Source organism: Triticum dicoccoides, chromosome 5A (genome assembly GCF_002162155.2).
Source record: "Triticum dicoccoides isolate Atlit2015 ecotype Zavitan chromosome 5A, WEW_v2.0, whole genome shotgun sequence".
In the NCBI taxonomy this organism is placed as follows: Eukaryota; Viridiplantae; Streptophyta; class Magnoliopsida; order Poales; family Poaceae; genus Triticum; species Triticum dicoccoides.
In genome coordinates this window covers 715272775-715287778 of record NC_041388.1, presented here as the reverse complement: position 1 = coordinate 715287778, position 15004 = coordinate 715272775, and the positions used below count along the sequence as shown (strand labels likewise).

General features: G+C 45.6%; 1 protein-coding gene across 1 annotated transcript; it reads left to right on the top strand.

Annotated features, from left to right (window-relative positions):
• The first annotated feature begins 5040 nt into the window (after window positions 1-5040).
• LOC119304414 (serine/arginine-rich splicing factor RS31-like) lies at window positions 5041-7820 on the top strand. Its single transcript, XM_037581592.1, has 5 exons — window positions 5041-5276; window positions 5463-5575; window positions 5684-5916; window positions 6840-7200; window positions 7405-7820. The coding sequence occupies exons 1-4, from the start codon at window positions 5171-5173 to the stop codon at window positions 7198-7200; spliced, it is 813 nt and encodes a 270-aa protein (XP_037437489.1). The 5' UTR covers window positions 5041-5170; the 3' UTR covers window positions 7405-7820.
• Window positions 7821-15004: the final 7184 nt, after the last annotated feature.

The following is a 15004-nucleotide window of genomic DNA, read 5'->3' as shown; positions in this document are numbered from 1 at the left end:
CACCGACGCCGCCGCCGACGCCGCCCCACCCCGCCGGAGCCCCGAGTCCCGCCGGAGTCCGACGAGGTAGCCCCGCCGTTTCGCCGCCGGTTTTCCGAAGAAAAACCGATCCGGTTTTATTTTTTGAAAACCCTAGGTTTTTATTTATTTATTTTATTAGATTGGTTTTATCGGTTCTTTTATTTAGCGAGCGTTCTCTCGTTCGTTCGTTTTAACGGATGAGTTCACCGTTTAGTTTCAGATAACGAACGTTTGTTCCTTAATCTGTTCGTTAGTTTTTCTTTTTCTCGGATTTTCCGCGATTATTTCTGATCGCGATTTCTGATCCGATTTTTGTTTTAGTTTAACTTTTCGCTCGTTTATCGGAATCAGGCGATTCAAGCGCCTAGAGTTTCGTCTCGAAACCCTCTTTCCGTTTAACCAACCCAAACAAGTTTTTGCTTCTGTAAAATTTGACTTAGTTCCAAATTAGTAATCGAAACTTGTTTTCTCTCGCCGTTTGACTTTCGTTGTTTCATTCGATTTGTTTCTTTTGCAAACCGGAGTTCTTAAGTTGAACTTTCTGGTTAGATCTTTTATTTGAGTTTTACCTGTGCATTAGATGAGTACTCATTGTATGCTTGTTTGTTTGTTTGCGTTAGAGTACCCGGAGTGCGCCGCTTGCTACTTTGAATCTCTAGGTTTCGCGGATCATCAGCAAGGCAAGTAACACTTTGATCATACCTCTTACTACCCAGTTTTATTGCATTAGATCAATCCTCGAACCATTGCATGATTATGATCTATTTAATATGTGGGTTTTGGGAAGTAGATGAGGTAGCACCTATTACCTGTTTTATTATCAAACACTGGGAGTTACTTCTACGTTTGCTTATGCCATGCTATGCTTGTAGACATGGATTGGGTTTGAGTGTATCCATGACAGATGTGAGAATGTTAATTAATGGTTCAACTTAAGGTGGCAACTTTAATACACATCTGGATGGATTGAGGCACCTGGGTATTCCAGCGATTGCCTGTTGTTTTTCTTTATGGACCGCCACCCAGGCTCAAAGGGATCATGAGATTATTCATACTAGAAACTTCCGTGTGCAGCCACAAGCTACTATGGGCTCTAGCATAGTTGATTAAGTCGTGCGAACTCTTACAGTGGTAGACTAGTAGATGTAGGGGAAAGTAGGTGTAACGGTCTACCCGATCATAAGGTGCTAGCGCTTCTGAAAGACTATGTCTTGGTCATCCGTTTTTCAAACACCATGTAGTGCGAGAATCCCAACGGAGGAGATCGAGTCTTGTGGGGAAAAGTGCGCAAACCTCTGCGGAGTGTATAAACTAATCATGGTTAGCTGCGTCCCCGGTTATGGACGTCTTGAGTATCTAGTACTTGGATTATCATGTGAATCTCATCATGTGACTTTAGTTAATTCTGTTGGGTTTTAATGATGATGTTTAATTGGGATTGAGAGGGTGTCTACGCTCTCAATGTTTAACAACTACCATGATAGTTAAATAAAATTTATTCCTTTGTAGTAGGAAAAAATTGGCTTTACGCAAAACTGTAACCATAGAGCTTTCCACCAGCCACATATGCATGTAGTATAGCCTATTTCTGTTCAGTACTCTCTATGTGTTACATTGCCAGCATATTCCATGTGCTGACCCATTTTCGGGCTGCAACGTTCATGTTGCGGACTTTTCAGACGACGAGTAAGGAGCTTTAGGTCATGGTTCTATACTCAGTGATGCCGTTGGAGTTGATGGACTCACTTATCTTCCAAGCCTTCCGATGTTATCGTTATTAGATGGCCTTAAGCCATATTATTTGTAATAAGTTCTCTTTTGAGACACTCGTTGTAATAAGTGTGTGATTGCTACTCTGTTATAAATCGTTCAAGTACTGTGCGTGTCAGCATTACTGATCCAGGGATGACACTGAAGCACAGAGATCAGACTGTTTGAGGTCTGGTCGCTATATGAAGGTCTCCACAAGGTATATTTGTTTCCAAGGAATTATGAGAAGTGCTTACTTTTTCGATCATTTTACCGTGCATTCTTCTTATACAGTGTATTTCAGGGTTCTTATACCATGTTGGTATTTACACAAAGTGCAATCTGATACCCAAAGATTTGACAGTCTTATTTAGACAATTTAGAGATTTTTCCCCCTCTGTTAGTTGTTTCCTCTTCAAATTGAGGAAATAAATGTATTCTTAACAATCATGCTCCCATTCTCCACAATGGAATCGTTCATTATAGCAAACTAGGAGTATTAATTTTTCTAATGGATAACTCTTTGGGTTCAAATACCTTTTTTCTCCTGCTGGTGATAATGAATATAGAAGGAGTTTGGCTCTGGAAAGTAAACACACATGTAAACTTAATTAAATCTCATTGTTATGGCAAACAGTATCTGAAATGCTAAGAAGTTGTGAGTGATGCCTACATGTATGAAGAAATAGGTGGATCATTTGTCCTTCTAACAAACAGGGTCATGTCAGATATTGAGATGATCCTTTGTTAAGATATATAAACCACTAGCAGATACTGAAACCAATGTTTGAGTTGTCCCTCTTAACAAACAGGGTAATGTCAGAGTATAAAATTCTGAAACCAATATTTCACTTAGCCATGCCCTTTAGCAGACAGCAATACGTGCACGTAGGAAACCTCACTTGTCTTGAGATGGATTGAATTTTATAGTAGCGTAGGTAGCCAAAGCTAGCTCGAATCACTGGATTGATTGATGGACTAGCAAGATATGCATATATGAAAGTTGATTGGGAGGCCATTGTCGACGCCGGAAGTAATAGCTGCCCGATGAATGCGCCGGAAGAGATCCCTGCGGAGCAATGGCGTCCACGAGCAGCTCTCGTGGTCATGGGCGTGCGAGGAGCTTGCACAAGGAAAGGATGGCATGCAGCACAAGGAAAGGATGGCATGCAGCCAGCGACGGTCGACGCGGCCGCTAGGGTAGCCTGTCGAGTCTTGTCTAAATTAACCTTCATTTAACATGTTGTATTATATGATGTGAAAAAGATGCCATAGAATTTGTAGTTAAAATCATTTTGCAATAGTCGCGGTTCTGTAAATAAAAAATATATTCTATGTTTAAAATTCTATTACATGAATTTTATGGTTCCAGTTACATTTGTGCACTAGAGTGTGGCTGATCGTTGAAGCAATGGAGAAGAAAATGGTGAATTTTATAGTCATGATCCTGATAACTTATTTTACATAGACAATGGTGAGCCAAGCGATAGCACATCGTAGATGGACATTCAAGGGCGAGGAAAGAAGGAAGAATACACATTGTATTTCTACAAGATTGGGGTTGTAGAAACAGATGGATAGCATAGGCAACATAGAAGAAAAAAAATTAATATCTGTGGCAACGTATGGACATTCAGCTAGTAGATATTATAAGGAAAGAAGTTGTACGAGATGTGACAAAAGTAGCTCTAAGTAAACTTTTTCTAAAAATTTAGAGCATCTCCAACAGCCGCGCCAAAAGGCGCGCGCGATAAACCGAGTTTTTAACGCGCGGGACGTTTTCGCGCGCTCCAGCGATGGCAGGAAACTAGCGCGCGAGAATCGTTTGCGCGCACGTGGAAAAAGGCGGCAGCTCGCACGCTATTTTTGGCGCACCGCTTCCGGCGCGCCTTTAAATTGTGGCGCTCGCCACACGGCTATTCCACACTCTCTCTTCCTCTTTCGCTGCCACGCGTGCCTCCCCCGCTTCCTTGCTGCTTCCTCGCCGCTCCAGCGTCCCGCCGCCGACACGCCACCATGCCGCCGAGGAGCATCGGGCTACCGCGGCGTCCGCCAGCGCCCCAACGGCTCGTACTACGCCGAGATCCGGTCCGGCGACGTCCGGCTCGGCCTCGGCACCTTCCTAATTGCGCACGAGGCCGCCCACGCGTACGACGCGGCGGCGTGGCGCCTAGACAGGCTGCGTGCGTAGATGAACTTCCAGGACGTCCACACGCGCCAACAGGCGCATGACGTCGCCCCTCCGCCTCGTCTTATCACGGACCAGGACCGTGCGGAGCACGCTCGGCGGCAGCACCGCCTCCTCATCGCTGAGGAGGACGAGCGGGCCATGGCGAAGTGGCGCCGGCGCCACCCGGAGGACGTCGCCGACGAGCAAGCTTACTGGGCGAAGCAGACGGCAAAGCGCCGCGCGGAACGGTTGGACAGACGTCGGCGGAAGGCCCTGGCGTTATCGCAGTACGATATCGTTGAAGCAGGTGGGCAGTCGATCTTTACGGATAATGATCCTCGTTGGGACGACATGTGACTCGATACCTCGGACCAGACGAGCGAGGACGATGATGATAATGACGAGTGGGAGTAGGTTGTAGTTGCATTGCACTATCTAGTAGTTTTTTTATGTCGTTGGACCGTAGTTTTATCTATTTATGATGCGAAACTATGTAAAATATCTATGTATCGTTTTTACCTATGAATTTTTATTTAGTATCGTTTTTACTTAAAAAATATGTGCGCAATGTTCGGCTGTTGGAGCTACGCGCGTGCTGCATGTGAGCGTGGCTGCTAGAGCTACACGCACGCTAAATTTTAGCGCGGCTGCTGGAGCCAGCGCTGGCCGCCGTGCTTTTCCCTCCATTCCTTTATCTAAGGTGTATTATTTTCAGCACAGTGACCAAGGCATATAGTTATGTAGTAGATAGGACAAAATTACCCTTGTCTAATTTGTATATTAGCGGCAAGTAAATCATTTAGGCTAGAAAAGGAAGAGATACATACAATCGGGAGAGAGATATTTTTTCTTTTCTTTCTCTACAAGGAAAGATACATGCAATCAGGTGAGAGATACTTTTCTTTTTCTGAAGGGCCAAGATTGGAATTATGAGAAATTAGAACAAATGCATCTTACGTTATGAAATTTTATAAAAAAGACAAATACAACTTATATAAAGAAACTGAGGGAGTATTTTTTGGGCGGGTGTTGGAGATGCTTTTAGCAAGTGGCAACTGAACCGAGGAGCGGCTAGGCCCATGAAGAGCCCACAACGTTTGCTTGCTAGAGTTAGGGTTCCACTTCCACCGCACCACCTCCCCTCCTCTCTCGCCCTCGCCCTCGCCCTCGCCGTCGCCGCCGCCGCCGCACAGCACAGCACAGCAGGGGGGGTTTGTTGGGTGGTGAAGGATGAGGCCGGTGTTCTGCGGCAACTTCGACTACGAGACGCGGCAATCGGACCTGGAGCGCCTCTTCTCAAAGTACGGACCCATCCGCCGCATCGACATGAAATCCGGTACGATTCTCCCTCCCCTGCCTGCCTGCCCTCTGCTCTGTGGATTATCACGTCATAAAATCTTCCCTGCTCTGCTCTGCTCTGCTCGTGTCCATAGATGATATTCAATTGCTCTGCTCTGCATACTACCTACACTAGTATGCTCTGCTCTGTGGATGAATGGATGAATGTTTCTACTGCCTGCAGGCTACGCCTTTGTCTACTTCCAAGACGAGCGCGATGCGGAGGATGCTATAAGGCGCCTTAGCAACGCCGAGTTTGGCCATACCAGCCGCAGGCTCTCCGTCGAATGGTCAAGGGTAACTTGCTCTTCTCTGTCTGTCTGTCTCTCTCTGTACCCTGATGATTTCGTTCGTGCTACAAGCAGACTCTTCTCCTCCTCTCATGCATGTCTCCCTTTCCTCCAGCAAGAGGAGCCGGTGCCCAAGAACCGCGACAGGCCTACAGGGGCTGATGCAAAGCCCACCAGGACGCTCTTTGTTATCAACTTTGACCCCATCCGCACCAAAGTCGTCGATATCGAGAGGCATTTTGAGCCCTACGGCAAGATTGCAAACATTCGTATCCGCAAGAACTTTGCTTTCGTGCAGTACGAGGCGCAGGAGGACGCCACCGTAGCCGTCAACAAGACCGACAAGAGGTACTGCCCATCCTCCATCCAGTATCAACAAATCAACAAACAATGCTGCAAATCTTGTATGACTCTTTACTTGTTGCCAAGTGCATTTCCACTTTGCTCTACACTATAGCCCTGGGCAGGCATGGCATTGCTGCTATTACTACTGCATCTAACAATGCACTGATTCTTCCGTCATTTCATTTGGGGTCCATAACATCTTCATACTGGATTCCCTCCCCCCCCGACTAGTTAGGTTATTTCGCACTGTGCTGAGGTCTCAAATTCTCTGCTACATCATGTGACTGATGCAATACCTGACATGCATTTTCATATGATAATTGGATGGGCTTTGTTCTTACAATAATTATTTTTACATCAATACGAAAGCAAAACTGTTAGGTAGGCTGCAATTTTTAGGCCCTCAAATATTATCTGCGCGCTTGCTCCACTGAAGCACCGTCAAGTCATTAACTCTCCAATATCGTAGGAATGCTTACTCTGCTCCACTGAGCCATCGTCTAGTTCTGCTTCATGCACTTTGGCAAGTAGATTTGGTAACCAGTTATTCTTTTTGGGTCTTGAGCTAGTTTCATGTGGATGGCCTCAGTTTTGGTTTGCTGAATTTGCACTGTCATGCCACATGCAGTTGCAATTTCCCCTTGTAAATTTGTAGCTACTTTTCTAGGAATTGAAATTTGACCAAGTACGTTTGCTGCTGAAGCTTTTCTCATTGTCTATTCTGCTTCATATTATCTGCAACCCCCTCTTATATCATTCATAACATACATGGTGATTATTTTTGGGATAGTAGCTTCTAGGCTGTTCTTCCCATCAAGTCTGATGTATCTGTAAACTGTAATATTGTCGGCATCTTGCTTTGCTCGTGCAGACTTTTACGTCACATTTCTCATTGCTGGGTGTCATCCCTTCCTGTTTCTGTGCAGCACGATATTGGACAGGGTAGTGACGGTTGAATACGCCTTCCGGGATGATGACAATGAAAGAGATGACAGACATGGCAGTCCCAGGCGAGGCGGTGACAGATACGGCAGCCCGAGACGAGGGGGTGACACTTATGGCAGTCCCAGACGAGGCGGTGACAGATATGGCAGTCCAAAAAGAGCTGACCAGGGCAGGCGTCCCTACGTGCGCTCCCCTAGCCCTAGGTACCGAAGTCCAGATTACGATCGCCGTCCACGTAATTCTGGGTATGATCGCCGCGATGGAGCACCCTATGGTAGGAGCCGAAGCCCTGTGTATGATCATTATGAAAGAGGCAGGAGCCCCGGCTATGGTCGTTATTAGGTAAGAATACTGAGTGAGTTTCTGAAAGAAACCATTGTTATTATTATTATTATTATTGTTGTTGTTGTTGTTGTTGTTGTTGTTGTTGTTGTTGTTATTGTTTTTTACTACCTTTCCTAGCATATCTTTGAAGTGCTTATTCTGTTTGGCGGTGCTACATTTGATTTTCTATCCTGTTGGATGTTGTTGACCCACACTTTTCAGTGTGGATCGATTTCGAAGGATCACAAAGGAAGGAATCCCAGGGAGGAAGGAGGGTGCATACGCTCAGACCCTTTTTGTCCGTGTGCTAGAAGAGCGAGGGAAGTGAAGGGCAATGCGATGCTATATTTTTCATATCAACACCACCTTGTGTATTTGAGACGAATAGTTGATATCAGGTGGGATCAAGATGTTTTAAGCGATTGTTGGTCGAACTGGCATGGATGATGTACGCGGTTACGCCTCTTAATGGCCTCTTGACAAACTAATGACCTGACACTTTGGAGAAGTAGTTTGTTTGTTTGTTTGTTTGTTGTGATGATGGATCCCTGTATGGTATTGGTTTTGGTATTGGTATGCCTTCCAGTTGATTGACAATAAGATGTTAGTAACGCCCAAAATATGTATGTATTGGTTTTTGTTGCTGTGTTTGTTTGTTGTGGTCTGCCATCCATTTCCATTGGCTAATAATGAAAGTTAGCATGGCCTGGAGATTTGTTTTCCCAATGACCGATCAGAATTCATTTTCTAGATAAAATTCAGTTAGGTGGGGAAAAAGAAAAAAGGACTGAATTTATGTATCAGGCAGGCCATGCTGCTTACTCCTGTCTGCTCGGGAACTTAGAACATCTACAGCCGGATGACTCAAATCTGCGCCATTTGTCGCCAACCCTTTCTCCCCCAAGGTCCGTCCTGTCGCTGCACGCGAGGGAGGCCTGTGTGGTGGGTGTGGTCTCTAAACACAACATGCACTCAAAATTCATAGTTTACTTTTGCAAGACCATGTATAGCTCGTGCCAAATTCAGTAGGGGGCCTTTCTAACATGTGGAGATTGATATCTGCAAGGGCTAGGCCAACACTGTCAACTGTATGTTTGTTTCAGAATATCAATCAAAATTATGGAGGAAATGCTACAATTATTCAAGGGAAAGTGATCTTGTGTCTTTTTTTGTTGTTGTGTATTTATTATGCCTGCATTAAGCTACTGATTATCCATGGTTTTCACTGGTTATCTTTGTTTTAGGCTCATGGACCAGTTTCTGAGGGTTTTTTTTACAGCAAATAGACTTTATTTCTCATATGATGGTCATGTCATTTACAAATAAATAAGAAACAAAGTCAGGGATTACATTCAGACACCAATGCAACGTCGGGTCCTAGATAAGAGTCCATTTGTTGCGTTGCCTCCACGCAAACGAGATATCAGATTCAATCTTCACATTGTTGCACCCCAAATTTGCCAACAAGTATATTCCATTTCTAATTGCCATGAGCTCCGCTGAATCAACATCTCGGATATGCAAAAGAAACCAAGTCGTTGCCGCTAGAAAGTCACACCGTTCATCACGCACGACCAGTGGTGAGTCCAGGACGGAAGTGGAGGGTGGGCTCAAAGTTAACGGCGAAAAAATAAAACGTTCATTTGAAGAAAAAACATCATCTCGTAATTCTTTTTTTTTCAAATAAGCTGAGATTTTTCTAGATTACTACTGGAAACATGTGCTCCCTCCGTTCTGAATTACTTGTCGCAGGTATGGATGTATCTAGATGTATTTTAGTTTTAGATACATCCATTTCTGCGACAAGTGATTTGGAACAGAGGGAGTAATATTTACTGGAAGTTTTGAAAAAAAAATTGGAACCAAAATTTCAATCTGCTAGATAAATAGCCATTATCCCTCTGTCCAAATGTGCTCAAACTTTCCCAAATACTACTGGAAACATGTAGTTTTTACTGTAATTTGTTTGAATTTTTTGAAAATAAATAAATTTTGAGTCTGCTTAGCTAAAAGCCATTATCTCCCAATCCATTTGTCCAAATGTGCTCAAACTTTCCCAGAATACCACTAGAAACATGTAGCTTTCTTTCACATCCAAGATCAAACGCATGGGTTGAACAATATTTTGATTTTTTCTTTGCAAAGCTTGATATATATTATTTGTGTAGACATGATGCAAACTTAACAGTAGACAATATGCAAAGACAATATTGAATTCGGAATCAAATTACCCACTGCTTTTGTTGCCAATTTGGTACAAGAGAGCTGCTAGCCTGTAGGTTGCAGAGTTGTTCAACTCCTCTTGACTCCGTTCACCATGCACCGAAGGTAAGCCAGTAGAACTCACTAGTGTAGAATTGGCCATTAGTCCTGGTTCGTAAGGGCCTTTAGTTCAGGTTTACCAACCGGGACTAAAGGGTCGGAACTAAAGCCCCTCTTTAGTCCCGGTTTGCCACGACCAGGGACCAAAGGCCCACCACGTGGCCTGGGCCCGGGCCGGGGGTTGGGGGTCCTTTAGTCCATCCCGGTTGGTGATACCACCCGGGACTAAAATGTTTAGGGGTTTATGCTTTATTTTTCCTTTTAATTTTGTGTTTTCCATTTAATTCTTTATCATTTCAAACATATTTTACGCTACTACATACTGTACATGTCATGCATATATAAATAGAATTTCTCGTAGAACCAATCATATATCATAGCATTTCTCGTACGACCATATGCGCGTGCACACACACACACACACACATATATATATAGGGTAACGCTATTCTAAGCGTGAGTGTAGATTAGCTTATTCTACACCCTTAGTAACGCTATATACAAAATCTAGTAAACAATGTACAAATTGTAGTAATTTTGAAAATATTTTTTTTACTATCCAAGTTTGTAATTTACTATATTTTCAGAAAAATTACTATATTTTATATATTGCGTTACTACATTTTGTATGTATCGTTACTAGGGTGTAGAATAAGTTATTCTACACTCACGCTTAGTTTAGCATTACTATATATATACACGTCAAACTCCCACTGAAGCTCGGTGGCGTCTCTTGTGTCTGACTCAGTGATACCTGCAACACAGTGTTTGTAGTAATCTGTGAGTCACGGGGACTCAGTAATCCTATTACCCACTGTGTCAAAACTAACAAAGCTTAAGATGGGTATGGAAGGTTAAGTGGTGAGGTTGCAGCAAGCACTAAGCATTTGTATGATGGCTAACTTACGAATACAAGAATAAGATGAGAGACTATGCATACGGTCGCAAACTAGTACTAATCAAGAAGTGATCATGTACTACTTACGTTGCAATCACAACCTGACCGTGTTCTCTTCCCGAACTTCATCGAAAAGAGACGATCACGGTTACATACGTGGTTAGTGTATGTTAAATGAGTTTAGTGTCAAGTTCACTACAACCGGATATCATAAATTTCTCATCTGCCACATAACCGCAGGCACGGCTCTTGAAAGATTTAACCATGCAGGGGTGTCCCAACTTAGTCCTTTATAAACTCTCAGGATCCGCAGCGGCAAATCTCCATCTCTGGACACCCCGATCAAACTCGGAATCCCGGTGCACAAGACGTTTCAACAATGGTAAAACAAAACCAGCAAGACCTCCCGACGTGCCGACACAACGACTGGAGCCGTGCGTATCTCGAAATCAGGCCACGATCGGATGGGACATCCTACGAGTAAAACCAATCCTTGAGTTTCCCCGAGGTGGCCCTGCAGTCTACCCGGTTTGGACCAACACTTATGAGGAGCACTAGCCTTGGTTGTTTATTAAGAATCCTCGGGTTAATTACTCCCTATGCAAATTTTAGTTGTTATTAGGCAAATTGTAAAACCAAAGTTGGGTCTTGCTGGAAGAGTTTTATTCAAAGCGAACTGTCAAGGGGCCCCATAAAACCCGACCATGTTAGGAACGCAAAATCAAGGAACATAACACCGATATGTTGGAAAATAGGGCAGCAAGAGTGGAACAAAACACCAAGCAAAAGGCCAAGCCTTCCACCCTTTACCAAGTATATAGATGCATTAATTAAATAAGAGATATTGTGATATCCCATGATATCCATGTCCCAACATGGAATAACCTGCACTGCACCTGTAACTAGCAACGCTATAAGAGGGGATGAGTAAGCGGTAACATAGCCAAACAACGGTTTGCTAGGAAGTCGGGTTAGAGGCTTATCATGGCAATTTGGGAGGCTTGATAAACAAGTGGTAGGTAGTGCGACACAACGATAGCAATGAACAACTAGCAATCAAAGATAGTAGTGATATCAGGGGTAATGATCATCTTGCCTGAATTGTCCTTAGTGATATGGAAAACTTGCTCCTCGTGAACGTACTCGACAGGGTCCTCAGACTCGAACTCGTCTCCCGGTACTACCCACAAGAAAGAGCAAGCATACGATAAACAAACAAGGCATGGCAATGAACATATTCTACAGGCAAGTCTATCATGAATGAATATGAAGAATTTTACGAAAGGGGCTACGGTTCTACTGGAACGAGGGACACGTCAACGGGAAGGAATCGATGGGGACAAGATGGATATGGGCAAAATCTTGGTAACCAAGTGAGGAATCCTGGACTAAGGGGTCCTCGGGCGTCTGGCCTGTTAGCCATGGGCCGGACTGATGGGCTGTGAAGATACGAAGACTGAAGACTGCACCCGTATCCGGATGGGACTCTCCTTGGCATGGAAGGCAAGCTTGGCGACCAAATATGTAGATTCCTTTCTTTGTAACCGACCTTGTGTAACCCTAGATCCTCCCGGTGTCTATATAAACCAGAGGACTTAGTCTAGAGGGGAGATTCCTTATCATAGTCATACAGGTTAGACTTCTAGGGTTTAGCCATTACGATCTCGTGGTAGATCAACTCTTGTAATACTCATACTCAACTCTTGTAATACTCATATTCATCAAGATCAATCAACTAGGACGTAGGGTATTACCTCCATAGAGAGGGCCCGAACCTGGGTAAACATCGTGCCCCCTGTCTCCTGTTACCATCGACCTTAGACGCATAGTTCGGGACCCCCTACCGAGATCTGCCGGTTTTGACACCGACATTGGTGCTTTCATTGATAGTTCCACTGTGTCGTCCCCAAAAGGTTTGATGGCCCCTTCAATCATCAACAATGATGCTGTCCAAGGTGAGACCTTCCTACTTGGACAGATCTTCGTGTTCGGCAGCTTCGCACTGCGGGCCAACTCGCTTGGCCATCTAGAGCAGATCGATAGCTACGCCCCTGGCCACCAGGTCAGATTTGGGAGCTTGAACTACGTTGCGGACATCCGTGGAGACTTGATCTTCGCCGGATTCGAGACCGCGGCAACCGCTCCTGGCCACCCAGTGGACATGACCTAAATCTGTCATCGGACCGCATCCAGGAGATAGCTCCTATAACCGCTCTGGCCTTAGATCCGGAGCAGACAGCGCCATCCAAGGACGGGAAGCTCAACCCCGCCATAGAGGCCACAGATTCCCCGGGTTGGAGCCGCGCATAGACTTGATCTCACACGACACCTGTGCCACCGAAACTCCAGACTCATCTCCGGTCATAAGTTCCGAACCATGTGAGCCCGCGGACGCCGAACTTGATCGTTTATCGATCTTCAAATTCAGCACCGCAGACATCTTCCAGCACTCGTCCTTGGGCGACATGCTAAACTCATTAAAGAACCTATCCTTGGGGGAGGACTCACAGCCGAACTATATCCGGTTTGAACTAGGGGCTGATGATGGAGAATTTTGCTTCCCACCCGCCACCCACTCCATAGCCACTGTTGAGGACTTAACCGACATGCTCGATTACGGCTCTGAAGACCTCGACAGTATAGACGACGATGTCGATGAGGAGCAGGGCCAAAACCCGCTGTTTACCGGACGTTGGACGGTCACTTCTTCATACGACGTGTACATGGTGGATATACCTAAAGAAACTAATGACGATGACAAAGAAGATCCAGTCGAGGATAAACCTCATGAGACACAGCCTAGACGTCGGCGTCAGCAGCGCCTCTCTAAGTCACGTCATGCAAAAGACAGCAATGCCGGCACCGGCGAAAACAACACCCCGAAGACCCTATTGAGGCAACGTCCGAATAGGATGAACGGGAAGACGGGCATGATAGCCCTGATGAACATGCCATACACGAAGACTCAGATGACAGTAATTATCTTCCGCTCTCTGAGGATGAGGAGAGCCTCAACAACGAGGATTTCATCATGCCTAAGGAACCTCTCAAGAAGGAACGCTTTAAACACTGGCTATTGGCCACTGCAAGGAGCCTGAAAAAGAAGCAGCAACAGCTCCAAGCTGACCAAGACCTGCTCAACGGTAGATGTACAGACATCATAATAGCCGAAGAATACGGCCTCAAGTGCACAACCAAGGGTTACCCGAAGCGCAGATTGCTACCTCAGCTCGATGAGGAGCGCCTGAACCTGTACCACGTGGCCGGGACAATACGGTTAACCGACCACCATGCGGTCGAGATAAAGCGGCAGCTCAACCCGAACAGCAGCCCGCTTCAACCCAAAGAAAAAACAGAGATAAAACAGCTCGGGATCATACATATGACCGTCGACAGGACCTGGCCAATAGAGCAGAACATACCAGATCGATCTATGGATCACGAGGATGTGCCTCGATGTGCAACGTCGGCTACCTATTCGAATGCAACAAGTCTAGTCACGACCGGGCCAAAAATTGCAGATGGACTCCATCTAAGCTATGTCGCGACGTGGCCTAATATAGAGGCGCCGCACACCCACTCTACTTCACTGACGAAGTAATGGAGCATGAATTCCCAGAAGGGTTTAAACTCGTGAATATTGAATCATACGACAGAACAACAGATCCCATGGTGTGGATTGAGGATTTCCTTCTCCATATCTACATGGCCCGCGGAGACGACCTTCATGCCATCAAATACCTCCCATTAAAACTCAAAGGACCAGCTCGACACTGGTTAAACAGTCTGCCTGAAAACTCAATTGGCAGTTGAGAGGAGTTGGAAGATGCCTTCCATGATAACTTTCAAGTTACATATGTCCGGCCATCGGATGCCGATGACCTAAGTCACATTGTCCAGCAGCCCAGAGAGTCCGCCAGAAAGCTCTTGTAACGCCCCGAGACCCATGTGCCAGGTGTCCTCCAGTTATTCGCTGTTGTTGCCTTGTCATTGCTTGCGTGTCATGCATCGCATATCATGTCATCATGTGCATTTCATTTGCATACATGTTCATCTCATGCATCCGAGCATTTTCCCCGTTGTCCGTTTTGCAATCCGGCGCTCCTATGTCATCCGGTGTCCCTTTCTACCTCTTTTCGTGTGCGGGTGTTAAACATTTTCGGATTGGACCGAGACTTGCCAAGCGGCCTTGGGTTACTACCGGTAGACGCCTGTCAAATTTCGTGCCATTTGGACTTTGTTTGATACTCCAACGGTTAACCGAGGGACCGAAAAGGCCTCGTGTGTGTTGCAGCCTAACACCTCTCCAAAGTGGCCCAAAACCCACCTAAACCTCCTCCATCATCCCGGTCGTTCGATCACGATCGCGTGGCCGAAAACCGCACCTCATTTGGAGCTTCCTAGCTCCCTCTACCTTTAAATATGTGATCCCCTTCGAAATTCGCGGTGCAAACCCTACCCTAACTCTCCCCGCCGCCGCCGGACATTTCTTCCACCACGCCGGACACGTCCGTTTCGCCGTCCGCTGCCACGTGTCGCTTCGCGACTGGCCGAGCCGCCGCGTCGGCGCGCCCACATGGCCGCGGCCCGCTCGGGCCCGCG